This window comes from Capra hircus, chromosome 21 (assembly GCF_001704415.2).
Source record: "Capra hircus breed San Clemente chromosome 21, ASM170441v1, whole genome shotgun sequence".
NCBI classification, from domain to species: Eukaryota; Metazoa; Chordata; class Mammalia; order Artiodactyla; family Bovidae; genus Capra; species Capra hircus.
The window spans coordinates 41708689-41723020 of record NC_030828.1 but is presented as its reverse complement, the minus strand read 5'-3'; the positions used below and the strand labels follow the sequence as shown (position 1 = coordinate 41723020).

Here is a 14332-nt window from a genome sequence, read left to right as displayed (position 1 = left end):
CTTCCAAATGTAAATATACTATTTTATGTTCCCCACAACAGCGTATGAAAGTTCCAGAGGGTCCACATAGTATCACATCAACACTTGATGTGGTCAGTCTTTTCCATTGTATTCATTTTCATAGCTGTGGCGTAATTGCTCATTGTGAGTTTTTTGTTTTGCTTTGTTTGCATTTCCCTGATGACAAAAGGTGTTGTGGATTTTTCATGCTACTTTTCAATGATATCTCTTTTGGTGAAGTCTCTAGTCCCATTAGTTACTCATTTTAAAACTAGGTTTTTTACCCAGACATGTGTGGCAAAAAATAAATAAATAAATGAAAACATTAATTAATAAAAAAATAAACACTCCATGGGTGTAATCTTAAAAAAAAAAAACTGGGTTTTTTGTCTTCTTATTATCAGGTCATAAGTTCTTTATATAGTTTAGATACAAATTCTTTGTCAGATATTTTGTAAAAATATTTTCTCCCAATCTGTAAATTTCCTTTTAATTTCCTTAACTACTGTTTTAATTTCAAATAGCTGTTTTAATTTTTTATGAAGTACAAGTTTTGACTTTTTCTTTTACAGTTTTATAATGACTTTCTGTGCTGTATTTAAACACGTTTAACTCAAGATCATGAAGATTTTTCTCCCATCTTTTCCTTTTAGAAGTTTCACAGTTTTGGATTTTGCATTTAGGTATATGATCCATTTTGACTTAATTTTTGTAAATGCGTAAGGTATAAGGTAAGGTTCATTTCTTGGCAAAAAGATGCTCAACTGAGTACAACTGCTGAGAAGATGATCTATTCCTCATTGAATTACCTTTGCACTTTTGTTGAAAATCAAGTTATCATATCTATATATGTCTATTTCTGAAAACTCTACTCCCCTTCTCCCCTTAAAAAAAATTTCTGGCCATTATTGAACTTAATTTTTACCAAGAGGTGCTTCAAATACAGTGGTGGACTTATCTGATATATATCTCCATATATTCTTCAGTTTTAACTTTATAGGATTTAGAAAGGTATTCAGTGGTTCCAAGGAGTCTGTTTAGGGGGATTCTTCCCCTGTTTGGAATGCAGAGAAGCAGAATTCAGATAAAAGTTAAAAAAAATAAAATCCAAAAAACTATTAGCTGGATTAGAGCACATGCGACCACAATGGGTTACCAAATACCCTACCCCTAAATTAGATGGACTTGCTCATCCATGTCCAAGGTAGAGGTGGACAGCTTTGGGCTTCCCAGTACCCTACCTTAGAAAGCTCAGGATTTGGTTGAAATCAGAGACAGAGATAGGAAGCAAACTGCCCATGAGTCACTCCTCTTTCCCTGGGATGGAGTGATTGGGGGAGTGAGAGAGTCAATTCCTACGTAGAGGTAGGTTGATAAGAAGTCCGGGGTCCCTGAGGAGGAGAAAGGGGTCTGGGGCTCTCAAGGAGGAGAAAAGGACAAAGGTTATTTCTACATTGCTTTGGCTTAGTCTGCATAACAATGATCTTGCTGGAGGACATGTTTCTCCTTAACAAGAACCTTCTGACTAGTCTTGTTATCTTAAGACATATATTGTGGGAGTGGGTCTGGTGAGACCTTTCTATTGTCAGTTCTGTTAGGTAGTTAGAATAGGAAACAGAAGTCCAAAGTGGCAGTGGCTAAAAGACAAGGAAGGGAAAAGCCCGCGAAAATAGAACAAAGGAAGGTCAAAGGAAGGTCGGAGGACCGGAGTGAGGACTTCAGGTAGAACAGCACTCCTGGCTAGCCCAATTTGCATAGGGCAGGCCCAGGGGGAGGGAAAAACATATAAAAAGGAGCCAAAGGTCTCTCTCTCCCGCGTGCTGGCGCGCTCCTCCACTCTCTTCTCTTCCTGTCTTTGGGTTGGTATGCCCTTATGCTTCGAGGATGAATTCTCCTGCTATCTTCTAAATAAAATAGAGGTGTAACACTGATTTATCTAAGAGCTATAACACAGTTTGTCCAAGACCCGAGTGCTGTGATGCGCCGAGGGCTTTCATGTCTGTCACTCCAAGTCTTTGTTGTGACGAGACAGAACTGAGGAGCATACACTCACCTGACGGTTCTAATCTTGTTAACTTAAGATGTATGCTGTCGGAGTGGGTCTGGTAAAATTATTAAAGGCCTTGATAAGACTAGCAAGTGGGGGCACTCTCCATCCCCCTTCTGATGTCTATGTCAGAAGCTTTCTCTGTCCTCTTTTACTTTAATAAAACTCTGCTACACAAAAGCTCTGGAGTGATCAAGCCTGGTCCCTGGTCCTGAAGATAAATCTTCAGAGATCAGGAATCTGACATTGTTCACTGTAAGCTATCAAGAGTTTGTCTTTCCCTCCTGGACTGGTGAATGGAAATTTTCTACACTCTATGGAAATGTGAAGGATGAGAAATAACTATTACTTCTAGCAAGAGGCAGACTAGCTGTGCTTGGTAGTCTGTTTGAAGTCAGCTCCCTGAAGCTCAGCAAAGGCTACCAGGGGCAAAATTCTGGAATAAGCTTAATTACTGCTCCCAGAGCTACTTTCCCTTCCTTCATTTTTGAACCTGGGTATAAACTCTAACCACAGTTATTTTTTCAGTGACTTACCTGGAAGCATCTGCAGAGACTTATAGGTGAGAGAGAAGGGAGCAGATGATTATATATGTGAATCTTTTCTAAGGCACATATTTATGAGTAAACTCTTTCTCATTTTTCCATCAGATGTATTAAATTCTGGTACACAACTTTAGGCACTTCTGGAAGCTTATTTAAATTATTCCTTTTCCAGGAAGGGTTAAGCTTGGTTCAACTACTTGCTTTTTTGGTATTTTGAAGTATTCAATGATTATCTACATAGGCCTTCTTCCAAAAAGAGAATAAAATGCTAACTACCACCTAAAGTCATTTCTTCTTTTTCAGAGTGATGAATGATGATTACTGTGTGTCCACAAATACTTTTATTCATGACTTTAATTAGCATGGATAATTTGGTCCAGAAGACTTCAGTTCAGATATAGCAGCACAAGTTTGTTTTTTCAAATTATACTTTTATTTTTATTTTGAGGTATTTGTAGATTCACATGCAGCTTATAACAAATAATACAGAGAAATTTCATTGTGCCCTTTACCAGTTTCCTCCGGTGGTTAACACCTTGCAAAGCTATTGCACAATTTCACAACCAAGATACTGACATTGATATAGTCATGATACAGAACATTTACATCCTCCAAAGGATCTCTCATAATGCCCTTGTAGAACCACAAACACAATTCCCTCCCCCATCACCAATCTCCTCCTTAACCCCTAGAAACCACTCATCTGTTCTCCATTTCTATAATTCTGTCATTTCAAGAATGTTAAGTTGAATCATATGGTACACAACCTTTTGGGATTACTTTTTCATTCAGCGTAATTATCTGGAGTTTATCCAGGTCGTTGTATGTATTCATACTTTGTTCTTTTTCATCACTAAGTAGTATTCCATGGTATGGATATACTACTGGTTGTAGAATCATTTACCCAGTGAAAAACTTTGCTTTGTTTTGGCTATTACAAATAAAGCTGCCATAAACATTTATGCATAGTTTTTTTTATGTGAACATAAGTGTGCAAAAACATGTTTATAATGATGTGTAACTCTTTACCTAATTTTCTGGCTGCTTAACTACAGAGCAAAGAAACTCAGGCATCTGCCAAAGGTCACAGACCATCTCTTTATAAGTGAGGATTAACTAATAAACTCTTATCAGTATTTACAACTTTATAACCTTGGGAAGCCCTTGACTCTCTCTCTCTGAGCCTCAACCAGACAAGATGTTTTTCCAGGTGTGTTCTTTGAAATATGAACTTCATGAAACGCTCCTAAAGGGGAAGGGGAGGTGGAAAAGTTAATGGTCAAATAAGTTGAAGAAATTTTGAACACTATAATCACATTCCTCTTTTGAAATAAACAAATGCCCTTTGGTGTACAAAAGGAAGAATCCAGTATCCAGCTGCCCAAGTTCAAACCTCCAATTGCTAGAACAGTAACACTCAGTACAACACTTAACTTCCCCACATCTCAACTTCCCCATCTCTAAAGCAGAGATAACAAAAGTACTCCACTCGTATCAATGAAAGATTAACTATAAGGACACAAGAAAACCCTTGATAAATGCTAGCTATTATTATTATTACCATCATAATCAAAACAATCAAAATCATTATAATTTTGTTAAAAATATACATGCCCAGACCCAGATTCATAACGTCTAGGGGGAGAGTCTAGTCCAGATGAAGAAGTAGAAGTTCATCTGTATTCAGTAAGGGTCCAAGATAGTACTAGATGTAGGATTCAGACCCAGACCACACTGTCTAATGGAGAGTTGTCATACTCAGGTCCATACTTATACTCAGTAAATCCTTTAACTCTATCGTCCTGCAGAAAGAGCATGGTTCTCTCCTGAACTGAAGGTTGGGCTTGTAATATTAACTCATGATTCCTTAAGGGGATAGTTCAATAAAATAAAATGCAGTTCTGGGACGCTGGCACACAACAGCTTTCAAAAATATTCCTAAGCATTAAAAAAAACCTTTTTTAAAATTTAAGCATTGGTATGTAAAATTTTTATTTGTGAGTCATTGTTTAGCAAATCAAATCTGAAGACTGGACATTATTTCTTTAGAAATACAAGAAAATATTTATGATTGCTATTGTTTCTGTAGGTTTCACCACCACACTGCTGATTTCCAAAGGTCTTAACTGTCAAAAACCAGGCTAATTTCCAAGACACTTGGGGAATGACTCTGGAGGTGGTGGCAATCTTCTTACCACTTCAGTAGCAATCCTTAGGTAGGCTTTGGCCTGGAAAAGAATAGATTTATTTGCTGTATATTTCTCCCCAGTACACATCAAGTGACTCACAAACTGTCGTCGCTGTCTACGGAGTTGAACAGAATGTAATGAAGAAATTCAATAGTGAGAAGATACTGCTGTGAACATTGCGTGTGGGGTAGAGGAGAAAGGATTTTAAGTTATTTGAAGGTACTATTTGGAAGGTGACTTTCTGAAAAAAGAAAAAATCAATATTTAGTAGCAGCAATTACTGTTTTTCAAATTCTAATTCCTGTTTCAGCAAACTAGCAACCCAGTCCAGCTGCAGAAAAACTACACCTTCCTCTTCTGAAAAGTTGATATCCTGAGTGGGATACTGCCATAATTCTTTGGCATTAAGAGTTGTTAGTCATTTTTGAAAAGACTATCTATACCACAAGTGGGCCTTAGAAAGCATCACTACGAACAAAGCTAGTGGAGGGGATGGAATTCCAGTTGAGCTATTTCAAATCCTGAAAGATGATGCTGTGAAAGTGCTGCACTCAATATGCCAGCAAATTTGGAAAACTCAGCAGTAGCCACAGGACTGGAAAAGGTCAGTTTTCATTCCAATCCCAAAGAAAGGCAATGCCAAAGAATGCTCAAACTACTGCACAATTGCACTCATCTCACATGCTAGTAAAGTAATGCTCAAAATTCTCCAAGCCAGGCTTCAGCAATACGTGAACTGTGAACTCCCTGATGTTCAAGCTGGTCTTAGAAAAGGCAGAGGTACCAGAGATCAAATTGCCAACATCTGCTGGATCATGGAAAAAGCAAGAGAGTTCCAGAAAAACATCTATTTCTGCTTTATTGACTATGCCAAAGCCTTTGACTGTGTGGATCACAATAAACTGTGGAAAATTCTGAAAGAGATAGGAATACCAGACCACCTAACCTGCCTCTTGAGAAATCTGTATGCAGGTCAGGAAGCAACAGTTAGAACTGGACATGGAACAACAGACTGGTTCCAAATAGGAAAAGGAGTACATCAAGGGTGTATACTGTCACCCTGCTTATTTAACTTCTATGCAGAGTACATCATGAGAAACGCTGGACTGGAAGAAACACAGGCTGGAATCAAGATTGCCAGGAGAAATACCAATAACCTCACATACGCAGATGACACCACCCTTATGGCAGAAAGTGAAGAGGAGCTAAAAAGCCTCTTGATGAAAGTGAAAGAGGAGAGCGGAAAAGTTGGCTTAAAGCACAACATTCAGAAAATGAAGATCATGGCATCTGGTCCCATCACTTCATGGGAAATAGATGGGGAAATGGTGGAAACAGTGTCAGACTTTATTTTTTTGGGCTCCAAAATCACTGCAGATGGTGACTGCAGCCATGAAATTAAAAGACGCATACTCCTTGGAAGAAAAGTTATGACCAACCTAGATAGCATATTCAAAAGCAGAGACATTACTTTGCCGACTAAGGTCCGTCTAGTCAAGGGTATGGTTTTTCCTGTGGTCATGTATGGATGTGAGAGTTGGACTGTAAAGAAAGCTGAGCGCAGAGGAATTGATGCATTTGAACTGTGGTGTTGGAGAAGACTCTTGAGAGTCCCTTGGACTGCAAGGAGATGCAACCAGTCCATTCTGAAGGAGATAAGCCCTGGGATTTCTTTGGAAGGAATGATGCTAAAGCTGAAGCTCCAGTCCTCTGGCCACCTCATGCGAAGAGTTGACTCACTGGAAAAGACTCTCATGCTGGGAGGGATTTGGGGGCAGGAGGAGAAGGGGACGACAGAGGATGAGATGGCTGGATGGCATCGCGGACTCGATGGACGTGAGTGTGAGTGAACTCCGGGAGATGGTGATGGACAGGGAGGCCTGGCGTGCTGCGATTCATGGGGCCACAAAGAGTCGGACACGACTGAGCGACTGAACTGAACTGAACCGTCCTAGGTTAATCTTCGGAAAGCATTTTCATCATTCTCTTTGAGAATGGTGTCTGATACCAGCACCAAGCACTTACAGGCTCCTCCATCTGGTGAGATTTAAGCACCATGCAAGAATTCCTAGAATCAGTTGTCACATTTCCAATTCTACGACCCCAGTACAACATAACACAAAAAGCAGCTCCCAAGCATCAAGTGGGCCACACTGACCTAAAGCCTGCACAGTCCAGTTAGAACAATGGTCAGGGCATTTGTATTTCAAAGTTTTAAACAATTAAAATGCAAATACTACTTACTTCTTCTACCTTATCTATAAAAAGTAACTGTAAGACAATAGTACGATTTTCTAAAACTGTTAATTGATACATTTATATACTTAAGAGTTGTGTAGATACTAATTCTACTACCACTACAACCAGCACCACTTGATGTAATGGTAATAGTTAAAATTTACTTGAGTACTTAATAACGGCCAAGTATTATTTCATTTTATCCTCACAGTTATCGTAAGGGATAAATTCTGTCATTATTCCCACTCTATAAACAAGAAAACCAAGACTCAGAAAGATGAAGAGTATTGTCCACAGCATCACAGCTAGTGTGAGATAAGCTGGGCTTTGAACGCAGGCAGACCAGTTCCTTGACTCTGGATGGTAAAAGAACTGTTTGAGGCTTCTTTACCCTGACTTTACCCTATCAATCCTAAAGGAAATCAGTTCTGAATATTCATTAGAAGGACGGATGCTGAAGCTAAAACTCCAATTTTGGCCACCTGATACAAAGAACTGACTCATTGGAAAAGACCCTGATGCTGGGAAAGATTGAAGGCAGGAGGAGAAAAGGACAACAAAGGATAAGATGGTTGGATGGCATCACCGACTCAATGGACAGCAAGCTCTGAGAATTGGTGATGGACAAGAAGCCTGGCACGCTGCAGTTCATGGGGTCACAAATAGTTGGACACAACCGAGAGACTGAACTGAACTGAACTACCCTGACTTGATGTTTACTGTGTTTCACACATCTTGATTATTTTTTAAAATCTACACTCAAAAGTAAATATTTTCTCCATTTAGGGAAATAGTTTAATATAGACCCCTGTGTATTTACATTACGAAGTTGATACAACATAATTAGAAATCAGCATTTTGAAAAGGAAAAGAATTATTTTGATATATATAATTATGTCGGGCTTTCCTGGTGGCTCAGACAGTAAAGAATCTGCCTGCAATGCAGGAGACCCAGGTTCGATCCCTGGGTCAGGAAGATCCCCTGGAGAAGGGAATGACTACCCACTCCAGTATTCTTGTCTGGAGAATTCCATGGACAAAGGATCCTGGCGGGCTACAGTCTGTGAGGTCACAAAGAGTTAGACACGACTGAGTAACTAACATTTTCACTCTTTCATATAATTATATACATATACACATATATATATATTATAATTTTGTGTCACAAGAAGAAACCCATGTTCTTAACTCACATCATAAACTTAAATATTTGTCACATATTATATCAGAAAGAAGAAAAATATGTATACACACACACAGCTACCTTTATGTGTGTGTATATGTGTACGTGTATGTATCTGTGTATACACAGGCATTATATATACACATACGTATAAACAAGGGCCTACTATATAGCACACAAAATGCTGCTCAATTTCTGTAATAACCTAAATGGGGAAAGAATTTGAATAAGAATAGGTACATGTATATGTTAAAATAAAAAATTTACTTGCATTTCCCCCTGGGAGTTGGGAATGAAAAAAGTCAGTCATGTCTGTTATCTCTCAATCAACATGCTAGAAAACTGTTCATTAAGGAAATTTTAAATTATACTAATTACAACAATGACACACATTTAAGTGTATATTGTCTATATATATATTGCCAGGCTACTTGTTTCATTGTTGAAACATATCATAGATAATTACATAATATATATGTTTCACATTACTACTTTACACCTTACATTTTGGCTCTACTTCTTGAAAAAGATCCAATGATTATAATCAGAAATGTTTGACTTTAAAAGGAGCAATTGCTTATTTATGTTAATATTAATAATTGATATATTTGGGTTTGCATTTATCAAGTTTTTGTGGTCTCCTCAAAAAACCTGATTTAATTTTGTATTCAACCTATATTAACTTCTTTTCTACTAACTTTTAAAAAATAAACAAACATTTGACCCCTTTTCTTTATAAGTTATATATTTAATATTTGTCAATTTTTGATCTGGAAACAACAGTGTAATTTAAAAAGAAACTAATTACAGAGTAATCTTATTTAATACTTTAAAGATCTACCTTGAAAATGTAAGAAGGTTACAGGTAAAAGTACTTTCAAATGCTACTTTTTCATTGGTGATATGTATTTAAATTTCTTTAAAAATACATGCATGGATCCTAAGTGCACATAGCAATGAAAGTGTACAGACAACACACTTCTGTAACTCAACACCCACGTCAATAAGCAGAATACTGTCAGACCCCCAGAAAAAAAAGAAAAAAACTATGTGTGTTCCCTAATAGGTGAATTATATTTTATTTTACCAGGAAAGTGTTAAAATTTCATTTACATTCTTCTTTTAAATAAAAGAATAGCTCTCAAAATATGAATAAGACCTTATATGTTTTTACTGAGAACATACTGTACTAAGTACTAGTATAAGTCATCACGCAATCTCATGTATGTAAAATAAACACCATTGGCTCAACTTGGATGAAGAAACTGAACTTGTCTGCTCAGTCACAAAGTCAGCAGGATAAAGAGCATTCACAGCTGGAGCTGCCTGACTCCAAAGCCCAGCTCCCTCTAGCGCATCACACGTCCGGGCTGTGTGCTCAGTTGCTCAGTTGTGCCTGACTCTTTGCAATCCCATGGACTCCCACCAGGCTCTTCTGTCCAAGGGATTCTCCAGGCAAGAATACTGGAGTGGGTTGTCATTTCCTCCTCCAGGGGATCTTCCTGACTCAGGGATTGAACCTGCAACTCCTGCATTGGCAGGTGGATTCTTTACCACTGAGCCACCTGGAAAGCCCACCACACCACAAAGAAAGTGAAAGTGTTACTCACTCAGTTGTGTCCCACTCTTTGCGACCCCACGGACTGTAGCCCACTGGGCTCCTCTGTCCATGCAGTTCTCCAGGCAAGAATACTGGAGTGCGTTCCCATTTCCTTTTCTGGGGGATCTTCCCAACCCAGGGATTGAACCTGGGACTCCCACACTGCAGACAGACTCTACTGACTGAGCCATCAGGAAGCCACATCACACATTAAACAATAGATTCAAAATACAAGTAATTCTAATCAAAATGTACTGTCTAAAAAGGGTTTCGATCTCTGCTGTAGTCACCAGAAACAAGAGATTTTGCTTAAAAATGGAAACAACGGTGGGAGGGGGGTTCATGTTTGGGAACGCATGTAAGAATTAAAGATTTTAAAATTTAAAAAATAAAAAACTAAAAAAAAACAAAAAAAAATAAAGTTCAACATTCAAAAAACTAAAAAAAAAAGGAAACAACATATACTTTATAAAGAAATATTTCTTTTAAAATGAAAGTGTGATTTTCAGGACTTTCCTGGAAGTCCGATGCTTAAGATTCTGTGCTTCTACTGCAGGCGGCACAGGTTCCATCCCTGGCTGGGGAACTAAGTTTCCACACACTGCAAAGTGTGGCTCCCCGCCATGTCCAAAGTGCTCATTTTCACCCATGCACTATTATAAATATTAACACCTTTTATCTCCTAGTAGCTTTTCTAGGCATTTAAGTCTAATATTTTACTATGTAAATAAAAGCGCACTAAGGCAAGCTAAGGCCATCATTCTATAATTTCTTAGTTCGTTCTTACATTAAATTAGAGATATAAACCTATCTCACTACACAAAATAAAGATTCCATAATAATCAAATTTGCTACATTTAATCTTTGCTTTTTAATGGACTATCCCCAAGCTTAAACTTTCAATATATCACACTGAAAGTAACAGTTAGATTGTTCATTTGCTGAGAAATCACTTAAAGTGCTTAGTTTAACAGTTTCAATTTCCACAAAACTGTTGAGATTTAATTTTTTCAGTCAATGCAGTATCATTCAACAAATACTTTTTGGTTCTTAGTGCAAGGCATAGTTTTGGGAAATCTGTGGGATGTAATGATAAAAAAAAAGGGGGAGGCAGAAGCACTCTCTGGTAAAGAGTTGGGACCTTAAGGTCAGACAAGTAAGCTTTAAAATCCTAGTTCCATTACTTATTAGCACTGGCCTTGGGCAAGTGAATTAACTCTTCCAGGCTTGGTTCCATTATCTGTAAAATGGTTAAAATAATAGCATCTACCTCAAAGGGCTTGGGGGCATATTAGGTAAGAATAACGTATGTGAAGTACTGTAACACAAAAAGTAAATAATAAATGCGTGTCTACTATTATTACTATTATGACCTCAAGTAATTTACAATCTCACTGAAGAGTTCATACTAACATATCCTTTTGGACAACTTTCCTGCCTGCGGACTAAGAAATTAAATCCCTTCCTTTTGTTTAATCTGTCATTACCAAGAAAAGGAACTGGATGACAGCCAAAGTACACAAGCTTTATGGTGGGCTTTTCCCCTTTGTCTGTTTTTAAAGACGTGAAGTTCTAGTTTTCCATACACAGTCATCCCATATTAGGATTATGAGATTATAACGTAGACATTATAAGACAATAGGGCTTCAACTTACCTTTTAAAGCCTTTACCAGGTATATCTTACAGCATAACTTTTAACATCCAATATTAAGGCTTTTACTTGACAAAAAGAATGAAACCACAAAATTAATGGTCAATCATAGATCACTGTGTCCTGGATTCAACCAAAGGTAAAAGGTAGAAATAGTTGAATGAACTTATAATTACACAAACCAGAAGAAATGCTATTGAACTTTAGAGTTCTGATCCTGTGTCAACTCTCTCTCCCTTCCTCTATTGCTTTCTCTGGCTATTTTACACTACTTATATTTATAGCTTCAATTACTTTTGGTTCCTCAGTTGTGCACATAGTGAAAAAGTGAAGTCGCTCAGTCGTGTCCAACTCTTTGCTACCCCATGGACTGTAGCCTATGGGGCTCCTCTGTCCATGGGATTTTCCAGGCAAGAGTACTGGAGTGGGTTGCCATTTCCTTCTCCAGGGTATCTTCCCAACCCAGGGATGGAACTTGGGTCTCCCACATTGCAGGCAGACGCTTTACCGTCTGAGGCACCAGGGAAGCCCATGGTGCACATATGCAGATGGTTCTGACTTTTGGTTGAATAGGTAGTAGCCAGTTGGAGCTTTTTAACTGGTACTGTAGCCCCTCCCAACTTTTCCAATGATGCCTCAAATTCAACACATTCCACACCTTTCAATTAATCATTATGTTTTAAAATATTACTGGAAGAGTTAAATTCCTAATGCCTAATTTTAGAAGATTTTATGGACAGAGAATGAGAGCCCTGGAACCTGGTGCTGAGAGGAGGGACTAATTAAAGATGGACAAAAGAAGGAGAAATTAGAAAGAAGACAAAAAGCTAAAGATGAAACTTTCATTTATTAATAAATTTACCTGTAGCAAACTCCTAAAAGCTAACAATGAAAGGTGTCAATCTAAAGGGCTAACAATTAACAAATAATTTGACATATTCCATCCCATTAATTTTTATAGAAGTTTATCACATTTGCAAGTAAACACTTCCTTCATTCTTTAAATGAAGACATTCAGGTAGAATGGGCACTAAGCTTCCATGCATATGGCAGAATCTGTTGAGATGGCTGTGACCAGCTTCTGAGAGCAGATTTCTGACAGCAGATTTCCACTTAAGTTCACAGGGAGAAACGGAAGGGGATTATCAGAAGGTAAGATTCACCATAAAAGTCATCAGAAGGATCCTGATTCCAGGACTCAACAACAGTTTCCTAATGTCTAGGAATTCCTAATGTCCTAATAAAATCTTTAATGCTGAGGCTGAGAACTCTATCCTCATCTTATGATTCAAATTCTGCTGATTTTTAGATGTCACCAAAGAGTGACATTTACCTGAAGCTATGTAAGGGGAAGGGCATAAATGGGGTCAACCCTTTGATGAAGGGCAGAGGAAAGACAATTAGTACCATGACAACTTTCACAGGACATTTCACAAGATATAAATACTCATAGCTGTATTCTACTTGGCATTTTTTAAAATATTTTCACATTATCATCTCATTTAATCCTTCTCATTATGATATCAATTTACAGACAGAGAGAAAGGTTCAGAGACATGAGGGAACTTATCTAAGGTCACACTTAGAAAGTAGCATTCTTAAAAAAAATAGATAAATAAAGTAGCATTCTTGGTAATGAAATCCCAGGCTAATACTGATTAATGCTTTGCTTTTCATGCAGAGACCTTTTGAGAATCTAGTAAATCTATTGTTCAATTTCCCACAAAAATGCACATTCATACATTCTGGATATAACTTCAGGGGAATTCTCAAACCCAGGTTAAGATCCTCTGTATTATGGCTGCCACTGCGCACACCGGTGGGACCACTCCTCTTCTCTAGATCTCTGTAATATGAAAAGGAGGTGAACTGAAAGCCAGCCTAAATATACACGATAGACACAGAAGCAAGCTTGCAATTAACTGAGAAGGGAAGCAGATACTGCCTTGGGAAGAGGATGCACGCCTACAGTTCCAGAGCTGAGTATGGAAATAGCCTCGGGTACTATCTTGGACAGATTCCTTACTGCGAATGAATCTCTACTTCTTCATTTGAAAAATGGAGATTATCAAACATACCTCACAAATGTGTTACGAGAATCAAAGAGAATATATTGTATTTAATGCACTCAAGTACTGTACTCATTTCTTAGAAGGAACTGAAGAAATCATAGCTATTAGTAGAGGACTCAGAAGGTGACTAGAGAAGGAAAAGGCAATCCACTCCCGTATTCTGGCCTGAAAAATCCCATGGACAGAGCAGCCTGGCGGGCTACAGTCCATGGGGTTGCAAGAGCTGGACACGACTGAGCGACTAAACCACCAGAAGGTGACACAATGAAAAGAGGACAACATTTGGAAGGAAAAGAATTGTTTTTTAATCACATCTTAGCATCTATCAGTTCTGTGACCGTGGGAAAATTATTTAGCTTCTACGAGTCTCAGTTTTATCAACGGCAAAATGGGAACTATTTATACATTGTATTAAGTTGTTGTGAGCATTGAAAGTATATAGATGCCTAACAGTGTCTAACATACTATAACTGCTACTATTGTTAGAAAGATGGTTAATAACAATGACTGTCTGCAATCTAAGGGTAGGAAACAATAACTTCCATGGAAACAAAATAAATACAAAGCTCCATTTTTTAAATCTCTTTTTATGGACATGTCTGAATCTTAAAAAACTGCTCAGAAGTCTTCATATGTAAGGTTGATAATGTGGTGCATGAAATTCTCACTAGTTTTAGCAGAGACTTCACCAGATTAAGTCTAGCCTAAACCACAAAGGGGCAGCTTGCTCACATTACCATAAATGTCAGCCAGCAACAGTAAAATAACAGGTCTAATTTTACGTAAGTGTAAATGAGATTTAAAAA

The 14332-nt window shown here is 37.9% G+C and overlaps 1 protein-coding gene across 4 annotated transcripts in view; it reads right to left on the bottom strand.

Annotated features, from left to right (window-relative positions):
- NUBPL (nucleotide binding protein like) overlaps nucleotides 3029-14332 on the bottom strand; it is a 232337-nt gene continuing 221033 nt past the window's right edge. Inside the window, exons 11-12 of one of the 4 annotated variants that reach the window (XM_018066437.1) lie at nucleotides 4788-4820; nucleotides 3029-3838 (exon numbers count right to left, since the gene is read on the bottom strand). In XM_018066437.1, the coding sequence (XP_017921926.1) occupies nucleotides 3692-3838; nucleotides 4788-4820 (180 nt within the window). In that variant the 3' untranslated portion in view covers nucleotides 3029-3691. Of the gene's footprint in view, nucleotides 3839-4715; nucleotides 4821-11457; nucleotides 11523-11929; nucleotides 13324-14332 lie in introns of those variants that run through there. The other 3 variants (XR_001919904.1, XM_018066436.1, XM_018066438.1) reach the window with 3 other exon arrangements.